The 13,327-nt window shown below is 43.1% G+C and overlaps 1 protein-coding gene across 7 annotated transcripts in view; it reads left to right on the top strand.

Annotated features, from left to right (window-relative positions):
- The window catches only part of ZNF875 (zinc finger protein 875), a 35,090-nt gene extending 26,146 nt beyond the window's left edge, over positions 1-8,944 (top strand). For 5 of the 7 annotated variants that reach the window (XM_050768948.1, XM_050768949.1, XM_050768947.1 and 2 more), the window contains one exon: positions 6,609-8,944. In XM_050768948.1, the coding sequence (XP_050624905.1) occupies positions 6,609-8,275 (1,667 nt within the window). In that variant the 3' untranslated portion in view covers positions 8,276-8,944. The remainder of the gene's footprint in view (positions 1-6,608) is intronic. The other 2 variants (XM_050768950.1, XM_050768946.1) reach the window with 1 other exon arrangement.
- Positions 8,945-13,327: the final 4,383 nt, after the last annotated feature.

Below are 13,327 nucleotides of genomic sequence, written 5' to 3' on the forward strand. Positions count from 1 at the left end.
CACTTTGGGAGGCCGAGACGGGCGGATCACGAGGTCGGGAGATCGAGACCATCCTGGTTAACACGGTGAAACTCCGTCTCTACTAAAAAATACAAAAAAAAAAACTAGCCGGGCGAGGTGGCGGGCGCCTGTAGTCCCAGCTACTCGGGAGGCTGAGGCAGGAGAATGGCGTGAACCCAGGAGGCGGAGCTTGCAGTGAGCTGAGATCCGGCCACTGCACTCCAGCCTGGGTGACAGAGCGAGACTCCGTCTCAAAAAAAAAAAAAAAAAAAAAAAAAAAAGTACCTGTTCATGTCCTTTGCTCACTTTTTAATGGGGTTATTTGGGTTTTTGTTGTTGATTTGCTTAAGTTCCTTACGATTCTGGATATTAGTCCTTTATAAGGTGCATAGTTCGCAAATGTTTTCTCCCATTCTGTAGGTTGTCTTTTTACTCTGTTGATTGTTTCTTTTGCAGTGCAGAAAGAAGCTCTTTTGCTTAATTAAATCATATTTGTCAATTTTTGGTTTTTGCTGCAATCACTTCTGAGGACTTAGTCATAAGTTCTTTGCCTCGGTCAATGTCCAGAGAAGTTTTTCCTAGGTTTTCCTTTAGGAATTTTATAGTTTGAGGTCTTACATTTAAGTCTTTCATCCATCTTGAGTTGATTTGTGTATATGAGAGGGAAGGGTCCAGTTTCATTCTCTTGCATGTGGTTGGCCTGTTTTTCCAGCACCATTTATTGAATAGGGTGCCCTTTCCCCATTGTTTATTTCTGTCAACTTTCTTATAGATCAGTTGGTAGTAGGTGTGTGGTTTTACTTCTGGGTTCTGTATTCTGTTCCATAGATCTATATATCTGTTTTTGTACTTACGCCATGCTGTTTCAGTTAATATAGCCTTTTAGTATAGTTTGAAGTCAGGTAATATGATATTTCCAGCTTTGTTCTTTTTGCTTAGGATTGCTTTGGCTAGTTAGGTTTGTTGGTCCCATATTAATTTTAGAATTGTTTTTTTCTAATTCTATTAGAATTAGAATGTTAGAATGACAAATGATGTTGGCAGTTTGATAGGAATTGCATTGAATCTTAGATTGCTTTGGGCAGTATGATCATTTTAACTATATTGATTCTTACAATCTGTGAGCGTGGAATGTTTTTCCCTTTGTGTCATCTGTGATTTCTTTCATCAGTGTTTTGTAGTTCTCCTTGCAGAGACCTTTCACCTCCTTGGTTTGATGTATTCTTAGGTATTTTGTGTGTGTTTGCATTCATGTGGTTATTGTAAATGGGATCTTGTTCTTTATTTGGCTCTAAGCTTGAATGTTACTGGTGTATAGAAATGCTGTTGATCTTTATACATTGATTTTGTATCCTGGAACTTTACTGAATTTTTTTAAAATCAGGTTTAGGAGTCTTTTGGAGGGATCTTTAGAGTTTTCTAGGTATAGAATTATTTTCTAGGTATAGGATTTTCTAGGTATCGGATTCTTGGAGAACAGAGATAATCTGACTCCCTCTTTTACTATTTGGATGCCTTTTCTCTCTCTTGCATGATTGCTCTCTCTAGGACTTCCAGTACTAAGTTGAATACGAGTGGTGACAGCAGACATCCTTGTCTTGTTCCAATTCTTAAGGGGAATGGTTTCAGCTTTTGCCCATTTGGTACGAAGTTGGCTGTAGGTTTGTCACAGATAACTCCTTTTACTTTGAGGTATGTTCCTTTGATACCTAGTTTGTTGAAGATTTTTATCATGAAGGGATATTGGATTTTATCAGATGCTTTTCTTATATCTGTTAAGATGATCATATGGTTTTTAATTCTGTTTATGTGATGAATCACATTTATTGAACACTGACATTTTAGAATACAATTCCTCAGTTGTCACTTTTTTTTTTTTTTTGGAGATGGAGTCTCACTCTGTTGCCTAGGCTGGAGTGCAGTGGTGCTATCTCGGCTCACAGCAACCTCCACCTCCTGGGTTCAAGCAGTTCTCTGCCTCAGCCTCCCGAGAAGCTGGGACTACAGGTGTGTGCCACCACACCCAGCTAAGTTTTGTATTTTTAGTAGAGACAGGGTTTCACCATCTTGACCAGACTTGTCTTGAACTCCTGACCTCAGGTGATCCACCTGCCTTGGCCTCCCAAAGCGCTGGGATTACAGGCATGAGCCACTGCACCCAGCCAGTTCTCACTTTTTATTATTATTATTATTGTTTTTTGAGACAGAGTCTCACACTATCTCCCAGGCTAGAGTGCAGTGGTGCGATCTCTGCTCGCTGCAAGCTCCATCTCCCAGGTTCATGCCATTCTCCTGCCTCAGCCTCTCCAGCAGCTGGGACTACAGGTGTACACCACCCATGCCAGGCTGGAGTACAGTGGCGCAACCTCCACCTCCCGGGTTCAAGTGATTCCCCTGGCCCAGCCTCCTGAGTAGCTGGGACTACAGGTGCACACCACCACACCTGGCTAATTTTTTGTGTTTTAGTAGAGGCAGGGTTTCACCATGTTGGCCAGGATGGTCTGGATCTCCTGACCTTGTGATCCACCTGCCTCGGCCTCCCAGAGTGCTGGGATTACAGGTGTGAGCCACTGTGCCAGGCCGAAATATATAGTCTTTTATACTTGGATTCTTTTGTTTAGCATAATGTTTTTGATGTTCATTCAAGTTGCAGCATGTATCAGTAATGCATTTTTTATTGCTATATAGTATTCCTTTGTATGGATATACCACATTTTGTTTTTCTGTTTACCCATTGATGGACATGTGAATGTGTCCACTTTTTGGCTATTGTGAATAGTGTTGCTATGAACACTCATATACCAGTCTTAGTGTGCACATACGTTTTCATTTCTCTTGGGTAGATAATTGGGAGTATAATTGCTGGGTTGTATGGTATGTTTATGTTTAACCTTTTTAAAAATTGGGGCTGGGTGTGGTGGCTCATGCCTGTAATCCCAGCACTTTGGGAGGCTGAGGCAGGTAGATCACCTGAGGTCAGGGGTTTGAGACCAGCCTGACCAACATGGTGAAACCCCATCTCTACTAAAAATACAAAAATTACCTGGGCGTGTTGGCAGGTGCCTGTAATCCTAGCTACTTGGGAGGCTGAGGCAGGAGAATCGCCTGAACCTGAGAGGCGGAGGTTGCAGTGAGCTAAGATCGTGCGACTGCATTCCAGCCTGGGTGACAGAGTGAGACTCCATCTCAAAAAAAAAAAAAATTGGAAAAATGTTTTCCAAAGTGCCTGTACCATTTTACATTTCTATTACCAATATATTAGGGTTTTAGTTTCTCCACATTCTTGTCAGCACTTGGTATTGTCACTGATTTTGATTATAGACATGCTAGCGGTGTGTCGTGGTATTTCATTGTGCATTTAATGCATTTCCCAAATAGCTGATGATGTTGATCTTTTCATTTTTGTTTTTTTTTTTAGGCCTAATTTTTGTCTTTTGTATTTTTAGTAGAGACAAGGTTTCACCATGCTGGCCAGGCTGGTCGAGAACTCCTGACCTCAGGTGATCTACCCATCTTGGCCTTCCAAAGTGCTGGGATTATAGGTGTGAGCCACCATGCCTGGCCCTTTTCATTGTTTATTAACCATTTGTATATCTTTTTTAGTAAAATGCCTATTCAATTCTTTTCTTCATTTTAAAATTAGATTGTGTTCTTATTGAATTGTAAGAATTTTTAGTATATTCTAGACACAAGTCCTATATCAATGTAGGATTTTCAGGTATTTCTCCCTGTCTGTGGCTTATCTTTTCATTTTCTCATTTTCATTTCAGGTACAAAAGTTTTAAATGCTGATGAAGCTTAACTTACCAATTTTTAAAATAGGTTGTGCTTTTGGTATTGTAACTAAGAACTTTATTCTTAACTCAAGGTTATGAAGATTTTCTTCATTGGTTTCTTCTAGAAGTTTTATAGTTTTAGCTCTTATATTTAGGGCTACAATCCATTTTAGTTAATTTTTGTGTATCAATTGAGGTGAAAGTCTAAATTCATTTTCTTGCATGTGAATATTCAGTTGTCCTCACAATCTCATATAAAGAGTATCCTTGGCCGGGCGCGGTGGCTCAAGCCTGTAATCCCAGCACTTTGGGAGGCCGAGATGGGCGGATCACGAGGTCAGGAGATCGAGACCATCCTGGCTAACATGGTGAAACCCCGTCTCTACTAAAAAAAAATACAAAAAACTAGCCGGGCGAGGTGGCGGGCGCCTGTAGTCCCAGCTGCTCCGGAGGCTGAGGCAGGAGAATGGCGTAAACCCAGGAGGCGGAGCTTGCAGTGAGCTGAGATTGGGCCACTGCACTCCAGCCTGGGCGACAGAGCGAGACTCCGTCTCAAAAAAACAAAACAAAACAAAACAAAACAAAAAAAGAGATCCTTTCCTCCATTGAATTACCTTGGCACCTTTATCAAAAATCAGCTGACTGTGAATCTAAGTGTTCATTTCTAGTCTCCCAATTTTGTTCCATGATCTCCATCTTCCTCCTATGACAGTAGCACACTATCTTCATTACTATAGCTTTATATTAAGTCTTGAAGTTAGAAGTGTACACTCCCCAATTTTATTTTCTTTTTCAAAAGTTGTTTTGTCTATGTCCTTTGAATTTCAATGTAAGTTTTAGGATCAGATTGTCAATTTCCAAAAGGGAAAAAACCCAAAAGCCTGCTGTGGTTCTGATATGATGATTATGTTGAATCTGCAGATAAATTTTGGGGAGAATCACCATCTTAATAATAGTGAACCTTCCAGTCTATGACTGTCTCCCTATTTATTTGGAGCTTTAATTTCACTCAACAATGTTAATTTTCTTTTTTAAAATCTTTCTTCTTTTCCTCCTTTCCTTTCCTTTCCTTTTCTCTTTCTCGTTCTCTTCTCTTTCTTTCATCCCACTGTGTTGCCCAAGCCAGCCTCAAACTTCTGGTCTCAAGAATCCTCCTGCCTCAGCCTCCCTAAGTGTTGGGATTACAGGCACGAGCCACTGTACCCAGCCTTAATTTTCAGTTTACAAACTTTGTGCTGCTTTGTCACATTTATTCCTTAGCATTTTATTTTTATGGTATTGTGAATAGTATTGTTTTCTCAGTTTCATTTTTAGAATAGTCATTGCTAGTATATAGAAATATAATTGTTTTTTATATATTTATCTTATATGACCTAAGTACAATGATGACTTCTAGTTGCTTTTTTGAAATTTTATACATTCAAAATTATATAATCTGTGAACAAAATATTTTTTTTTTACGTCTTCCTTTCCAATTAAGATGGCTTTCATTTGTTTTCTCCTCCTCATTTTGTTTGTCCCCTCCTTTTTTTTTTTTTTTTTTTTTGAGACAGAGTCTTGCTCTGTTGCCAGGCTGGAGTGCAGTGGTGCAATTTCGGCTCACTGCAATGTCCGCCTCCCGGGTTCAAGCTATTCTTCTGCCTCAGCCTCCCAAGTAGCTGAGACTACAGGTGCATGCCACCATGGCCAGCTAATTTTTGTATTTTTAGTAGAGACAGGGTTTTACCATATTGGTCAGGATGGTCTTGATCTCTTGACCTCATGATCTGCCTGCCTCGGCCTCCCAAAGTGCTGGGACTACAGGCGTCATATTTTAAGTTTTTGAGAACACGTGCAATATTTGTCACTTCTTCTTTCTTATTCTCCTCCTTTTCCTTCTCCTCCTTCTTCTTCCTTCCTTCCTCTGTCTCTTTTCTCTGTCTCCGTCTTTTGAATTCAACCCCTTAAAAAGGTAAAAATGATTTTTAGCTGGCAGGCCATACAGAAACAGGATTCAGGTTGGATTTGCCCTGTCAGGTGAGTTTACCAACTCCTGCAATAGAAAATGTAATGTAAGCTGGGCATGATGGCTCACGCCTGTAATCCCAGCACTCTGGGAGGCCAAGGCGGGTGGATCATGAGGTCAGGAGATTGAGACCATCCTGGCTAACATGGTGAAACCCCGTCTCTACTAAAAATAAAAAAAATTAAAAAATTAGCCGGGCGTCGTGGTGGGCACCTATAGTCCAAGCTCCTTGGGAGGCTGAGGCAGGAGAATGGCATGAACCCGGGAGGCGGAGCTTGCCGTGAGCCGAGATCGCGCCACTGCACTCCAGCCTGGGCGACAGAGCGAGACTCTATCTTAAAAAAAAAAGAAAGAAAGAAAAAAGAAAATGTAATGCATAGGGCTGGGCACAGTAGCTTACGCTTATAATCCCAGCACTTTGGGAGCCTCAGGCTGACCTGAGGTTAGGAGTTCAAGACCAGCCTGGCAAACATGGGGAAACTCTGTCTCTACTAAAAATACAAAAATTAGCTGGGCGTGGTTTCGGGCACCTGTAATACCAGCTACTCAGGAGGCTAAGGCAGGAGAATCGCTTGAACTCAGGAGGCGGAGGTTGCAATGAGCTGAGATCATACCACTGCACTCTGGCTTGGGTGAAGGAACGACTCTGTTTAAAAAATAAAAAAAAGAAAGTGTAATGCATGATGTGAAATGAAAAATAGATCCTGGGAAGTTTGTCTAGCTGGGAGATAGCTTGTGATGTAAATATATTATGAATGACCAATGGGCAAGGCAAAATTGCCTACACAGTCCTGCCTATGACCCTTCTGAAAATGTTCTTTCTTCAGCAGAATCAAAGCCAGAAATTCGACTTTGCCCCTCCTGCCCTCTGATATTCTCCAATCAGCAAGCTCTCAGCCAACATGTGTGGCTGAGTCATCTCTCTCAGCTGTTTTCAAGTTTATGGGCAGGAAATCCTCTCCAGCTGGGTAAACACTATCTGGAAGATCAGAAACAACAGCAAGATCCATTCTGCTTGAGTGGCAAAACGGAATGGATTCAAGAGGGAGAAGACTCCAGACTCCTGTTTGGGAGAGTAAGCAAAAGTGGCACTTCAAAGGCACTCTCCAGCCCACGTGAAGAACAGCCAGCACGGTCCGAGAAAGACAACACAGTGGTGGATATAGGACCCAGCCCTGAAAGGAAGGCGGACCTTGAGGAAACAGACAAAGTATTGCATGGTTTAGAAATCTCAGGATTTGGAGAAATCAAATATGAAGAGTTTGGGCCAGGCTTTATCAAGGAGTCAAACCTCCTTAGCCTCCAGAAGACACAAACTGGGGAGACAGCTTACATGTACACTGAGTGGGGAGACAGCTTTGGCAGTATGTCAATCCTCATCAAAAACCCAAGGACGCACTCTGGGGGAAAGCCTTATGTGTGCAGGGAATGTGGGCGAGGCTTTACCTGGAAGTCAAACCTGATCACACATCAGAGGACACACTCAGGGGAGAAACCTTATGTGTGCAAGGATTGTGGACGAGGCTTTACTTGGAAGTCGAACCTCTTTACACATCAGCGGACACACTCAGGGCTCAAGCCTTATGTGTGCAAAGAATGTGGGCAGAGCTTTAGCCTGAAGTCAAACCTCATCACCCACCAGAGGGCGCACACTGGGGAAAAGCCTTATGTTTGCAGGGAATGTGGGCGTGGCTTTCGCCAGCATTCACACCTGGTCAGACACAAGAGGACGCATTCAGGAGAGAAGCCTTACATTTGCAGGGAGTGTGAGCAAGGCTTTAGCCAGGAGTCACACCTCATCAGACACTTAAGGACACACACAGGAGAGAAGCCTTATGTATGCACAGAATGTGGGCGTCACTTTAGCTGGAAATCAAACCTCAAAACACACCAGAGGACACACTCAGGGGTTAAACCTTATGCCTGCCTGGAGTGTGGGCAATGCTTTAGCCTGAAGTCAAACCTTAACAAACACCAGAGGTCACACACAGGGGAGAAGCCGTTTGTATGTACAGAGTGTGGGCGAGGCTTTACCCGGAAATCAACCCTCATCACACACCAGAGGACACACTCAGGGGAGAAGCCATTTGTATGCAGGGAGTGTGGACGAGGCTTTAATGATAAGTCCACCCTCGTCTCACACCAGAGGACACATTCAGGGGAAAAGCCTTTTATGTGCAGAGAGTGTGGCAGAAGGTTTCGGCAGAAGCCTAACCTATTTAGGCACAAGAGGGCACACTCAGGTGCCTTTGTGTGTAGGGAGTGTGGGCAAGGCTTTTGTGCTAAGTTAACTCTCATTAAACACCAGAGGGCACACTCAGGGGGGAAGCCTCATGTGTGCAGGGAGTGTGGGCAAGGCTTTAACCGGCAGTCACACCTCATTAGACACCAGAGGACACATTCAGGAGAGAAGCCTTATATTTGCAGAAAGTGTGGGCGGGGCTTTAGTCGGAAGTCCAACCTTATCAGACATCAGAGGACACACTCAGGATAGAAACTTCGTGTGTACAGGGAATGTGGTACAGCCTTACCCAGGAGTCATACTTCATCAGACACCAGAGGATGCACACAGCGCTGTGGCTTTGTCAGCCATTGCTAGATACCAAAGTGGAGACATTGTATGTGTGATTGTGCATGAGACTGTACTGGTAAGACTTGTATCTCCATCCACCTGAAGGAGAATTGCTGGCTCATTTTCAGGAGCCCTGCCCTTCCTCACTGGGGATGGTGGATTGTGAAAGCCTGGTCAGGTAATGATAGTGGCCAGAGGCAGTCAAATGCCCAGACAGATAGGGGTGGGTACCCGGTGAAACACAACCTTAAAGCTGAAGACAGTCTCGGCTAAATCCTCATACTGAATTGAGAACCTGTCTTCCCATTTGGTGTGCTTTCATCCGATTGATCCCAACCCTTCACCTATTTTGCATATTCCTGTCCTTTTCTAATTGGTTTTTACACTGCTGTGCCCACCTTTGAGTGATGCCTTTGCATACTTGCAAACCAATCAACATGTACTCCCCTATTCTGAGCCCATAAAAGACCCAGTCTCAGCCACAGTGGGAGAGAAATCACCCTGCTGTGGGAGTTGGGGACCACTCCCTGCATCTCCTTTCCACTGAGAGCTGTTCTTTCGCTCAATAAAATTCTTTTCTACCCATCCTCACCCTTCAATTGTCAGTGTATCCTCATTCTTCTTGGACTCGGGACAAGTGCTCAGAACCGCTGAACGTGGGTATAAGCTATAATAATACAGGCAGCCAAGAGGGCGGGGTACCTCCAGTGGCAGGCCCAGGGCTAAGTGAGGTCAAGGCGGGGGGTTGTCGCCTGCTGTGGAGGTCCTCGGTTGGCAATATGGCTAAGAAAAATCCTGTGTCAGTAACTTTGATGGAGAGAGTACTTTTAAATAGGTTGAAATGAGGAAATGAATACTATTCCAGTATCATTTTGCAGGTACACTTGAACATTCCTTCCACTGTATACTGGATGTTACAGAAGCTATTGCCGGTATGAAGGAGGACCAGAGAGACCACAGGGTGAGACAAGATGATTTATTGAGTGCACTCAGACCCAGGAGATTAACATCCAAAAATTGGGCCCAGAACAAAGACAGCATTTGACTTTTATACACACTTCTAAAAGTGGGTGGGCTAACTTGAAACAAGCTTACAGTGGTGCAAAATGTAGTGGTGCAAAAGCCAGGATACAGAGGCAGAACAAAGGCAGTTAATCAAATTGTGACAGGTGCATAACTCAGGATCACATATGACCCTTGCTTATGCAGCCCAGATGGCTGTTATCTAGGTTTGCTCAAAAGAGCCTTGCATGGGCTTATCTCATAACCTTTGCTGTGGCGCCCAGATGGCTGCAGCCCAGGCCTGCTCAGGCATGTCTTAAAACTTGCACTGTGCTGCTTAGATAAAACAGAATACTTGAAGTTACTAGTTACAGAAAACAGGAATCTATAACCTCATAAACTTGCAGAGCAAGGTACAATCACACGGAGGGAGGTGGGATTCTAAGGGGAACTTTTCTTATCCTTATGTTGAGGGAGTGCTGGGAGAGTCTCCACAGCATATTCCTTCAAGCCTTTGCTTCTTTGATAATGTTATCAAGACTTTGCCTGGGTCCAGGCTTTGCCTGCTGCCGCCTTTAGGGTGAGTCAGCCTAATACAGAAAGCTTGTTTTTCTCTTTTTAAATTTTATTTTCTTCTTTGTCTCATTTCTGCCTCAAAACCACAACACTAGAGCTTGTCTTTTGATGTCTGTCTGTCCTAACTGGGAACAAGAGACTTGGAAGACACCGTGGCTGATTTACTCTGTGTTCCCCAGACCGTGACCCCACAGAGTCGGCCTCGGGAGAGTTTGGGGATTAGTTAATTCATGGAGACAGGCATAGTCCATGGGTAGAAGATTGTTTTATTATATAATATCTAGGTGACTGCAAGTATCCTAGCTCTAGGTTTTAGGAAGAGGTCCATTTTTAAAAATACCTTACCTGGCCAGGCGCGGTGGCTCAAGCCTGTAATCCCAGCACTTTGGGAGGCTGAGACGGGCGGATCACGAGGTCAGGAGATCGAGACCATCCTGGCTAACACGGTGAAACCCCGTCTCTACTAAAAAATACAAAAAACTAGCCAGGCAAGGTGGCGGGCGCCTGTAGTTCCAGCTACTCGGGAGGCTGAGGCAGGAGAATGGCGTGAACCCGGGAGGCGGAGCTTGCAGTGAGCTGAGATCCGGCCACTACACTCCAGCCTGGGCGACAGAGCGAGACTCTGTCTCAAAAAAAAACAAAAAACAAAAAATACCTTACCTTTGCTTAAGTCTTCTGGGGTTTTCTCTGGTTTCTGGGTTGAATCCACATTGAAGATATTTTTATTGGCTGATGTATTTAGACTAGAAGTGTATTGTGTGTTTTCTTTATAAAAACACAATATGCAGAAATAGAAAATGAAATTACTTTCTATTCTCCTTTGAATTACCAAACAACATCCTACAGGTAATTCTTGAGTTTAAATATTTCCAACCATTGTAAAATGTACCATTCTTCTGGTTGGGAACATACATGTTTTTTAATGGCAGTGTTCAACAAATTAACTTAAAATACTAGGTTAGGTCCCAGTTTTGTTTTGTTTTGTTTTTATGGAACTAGACTGAATGATTCTGAATTTTATTCAGATAATTAAATTTCCAAGAATCAGTAGGAAAATATAGAAACTATATAGTAACATGTCTTGGTTCACATACAGGTTTTTAGAATAGCTCTTTAGAACCATATTTAAAAACATAGAAAAACAAACCCATCCATATATGAGCATTTTGAAAGTGATAAAGCAGGATTTCAAATTGATGTGAAAATGGCAATCACAAGATTCAGTGTTTGTGTTGTTGGCTATCAATTTAGGGAAAAAAATGTATATCCCAAAGTCACAGTATCCATAGGAGTTAAAGTTAGGACATCACTGTCCAAAATGATACGAGATGTTAGGGTCTTAATTTTTGTTCAACATCTGAGTGAGTAGAGTGAGAAGATCTGGTAAAAAATTATGAAGTGTTATCCTAGGTGGAGTACTTGGCATGACCTGCTTTTCCCAGCCCTCCTCCATGGCAATTCATGGGCTGGCTTTCATACTTCTCAACAGAAAAATACTTTGAGGCCAGGTGTCATGCCTCACGCCTGTAATCCCAGCACTTTGGGAGGCTGAGGTGGGTGGATCAAAAGGTCAGGAGTTCAAGGCCAGCCTGGCCAATATGGTGAAACCCCATCTCTACTAAAAATACAAAAATTAGCCAGGTGTGGTGGTGGGCACCTGTAGTCCCAGCTACTCAGGAGGCTGAGGCAGGAGAATCACTTGAACCTGGGAGGCGGGGGTTGCAGTGAGCTGATATCGCACCACTGCACTCCAGCCTGGGTAACAGAGCGATACTCTATCTCAAAAAAAAAAGAAAAAGAAAAATACTTTGAGATAAACTATTTTATAATAGTTTTAAAACTATTGAGTTTTATTTCCCTAGAGTCTTAGAATTTAATTATTCTCTTCCATAAAATCATGTCACAAAATGATTTCAAAGGTAAACATGTTCTTTTAGTATTTAACTTTTAGAAAGAATATCGCAGCTTTCAACTTTTTATTTTTTTTAAAGACCAGTGTGACTGGGTGTGATAGATCACCCCTATAATCCCAACATTTTGGGAGACTGAGGCGGGTGGATCACTTGAGGCCAGGAGTTCAAGACCAGCCTTGTCCGGAGCTGCACGCCCGGCCATAGCGAATAATAATTAACGATTAAAACGCCTGAGCTATATTCATTTCCACCTTCTACCTCCTCCCTATCTTTGCCTTTTTTCCCCTGTACTAATACCTCGTTAAAGATGGCGCTCTTCCTGCTTCTTTTTCACTCACTTTTCCCGCGCCCGGGGAAAATTGTTACTTAATAGCGCAAGCGCAACATGACCTCCCACTGGAGAAACCGAAACTAACCTGGCCACGCCCTCGGCAATGAGATCATTTCCGCCTTAGCCCAACCCCTTCCCTTCCAAGTGTATATAAGGCAGTGCATTACCGCCATTAAATGAGACTTGATCAGAGCACTGTCTTGTCTCCATTTCTCGTGTCTCTTGTTCCCCAAATTCCCACCCCCTCCTCCAGGGCCTACACTGACTATCCCGCGGGCCGGGATACAGCCTGGACAACACGGTGAAACCCCATCTCTACTAAAAATACAGAAATTAGCCAGGCCGTGATGGTGCATGGCTGTAATACCAGCTACTCAGGAGAACTGCTTGAGCCCAGGAGGCGGAGATTGCAGTGAGCTGAGATTGCCCACTGCTCTCCAGCCTGGGCGACAGAGTGAGACTGTCTCAAAAATAATAATAAAGGCCAGTGTGATAGTACGCAGCTTTCAATTTAATTCATACATATAACTAAGATTTTGTATTAAATTGTTAAAAACTGCTAGCAAAAAATAGAACAAATGCTACCTGAAGACTCAAATAGATTTAAAAAGATACCAACCCTGTTCCATACAAACCCTGGAATACGGTTTCCATGGAGCCACACAAAGAGAACAGGAATTCTAAGAAAGGGGTAGAAAGCTACATTCTATCCTTTGGCCCAGCCCCAGCCCCAACCCTGTTGACATTAGGCCCTCTGTTCAGAACCTCTCAGGAGAGAAAACTGAGGCAGATAACCTGAGCTGTCCACCTGGACCTGGCCTGGTACTAAAATCTGCGTGCAAACTTGGAAGTTGATTAGGAGGCAAGCATCACAAAGTATTCAGTTATGTGGTTTCTTCGGAGTCTGCTGTTTTGATGATTTTCCAGTCTGTGTCTAGAAAGCCATTCACTATTGTCTTATCTTTCCCATCTGAGATGACAGCTCTAAATGTTTAAAACAAACAGAAATCTGTCCCAGAGTAACCACTGTCCATCCTACCATTCTCACGGTAAGTAGTAGACTACACTGCACAAAGAAAATTTTGAAGAACAGATGGTAAACAGTATGAGACAATATCACCTCAAATCCACAAGTCTGTTATGGTGACCATT

The sequence above is a fragment of the Macaca thibetana genome, chromosome 19 (genome assembly GCF_024542745.1).
Source record: "Macaca thibetana thibetana isolate TM-01 chromosome 19, ASM2454274v1, whole genome shotgun sequence".
Lineage (NCBI taxonomy): Eukaryota > Metazoa > Chordata > Mammalia > Primates > Cercopithecidae > Macaca > Macaca thibetana.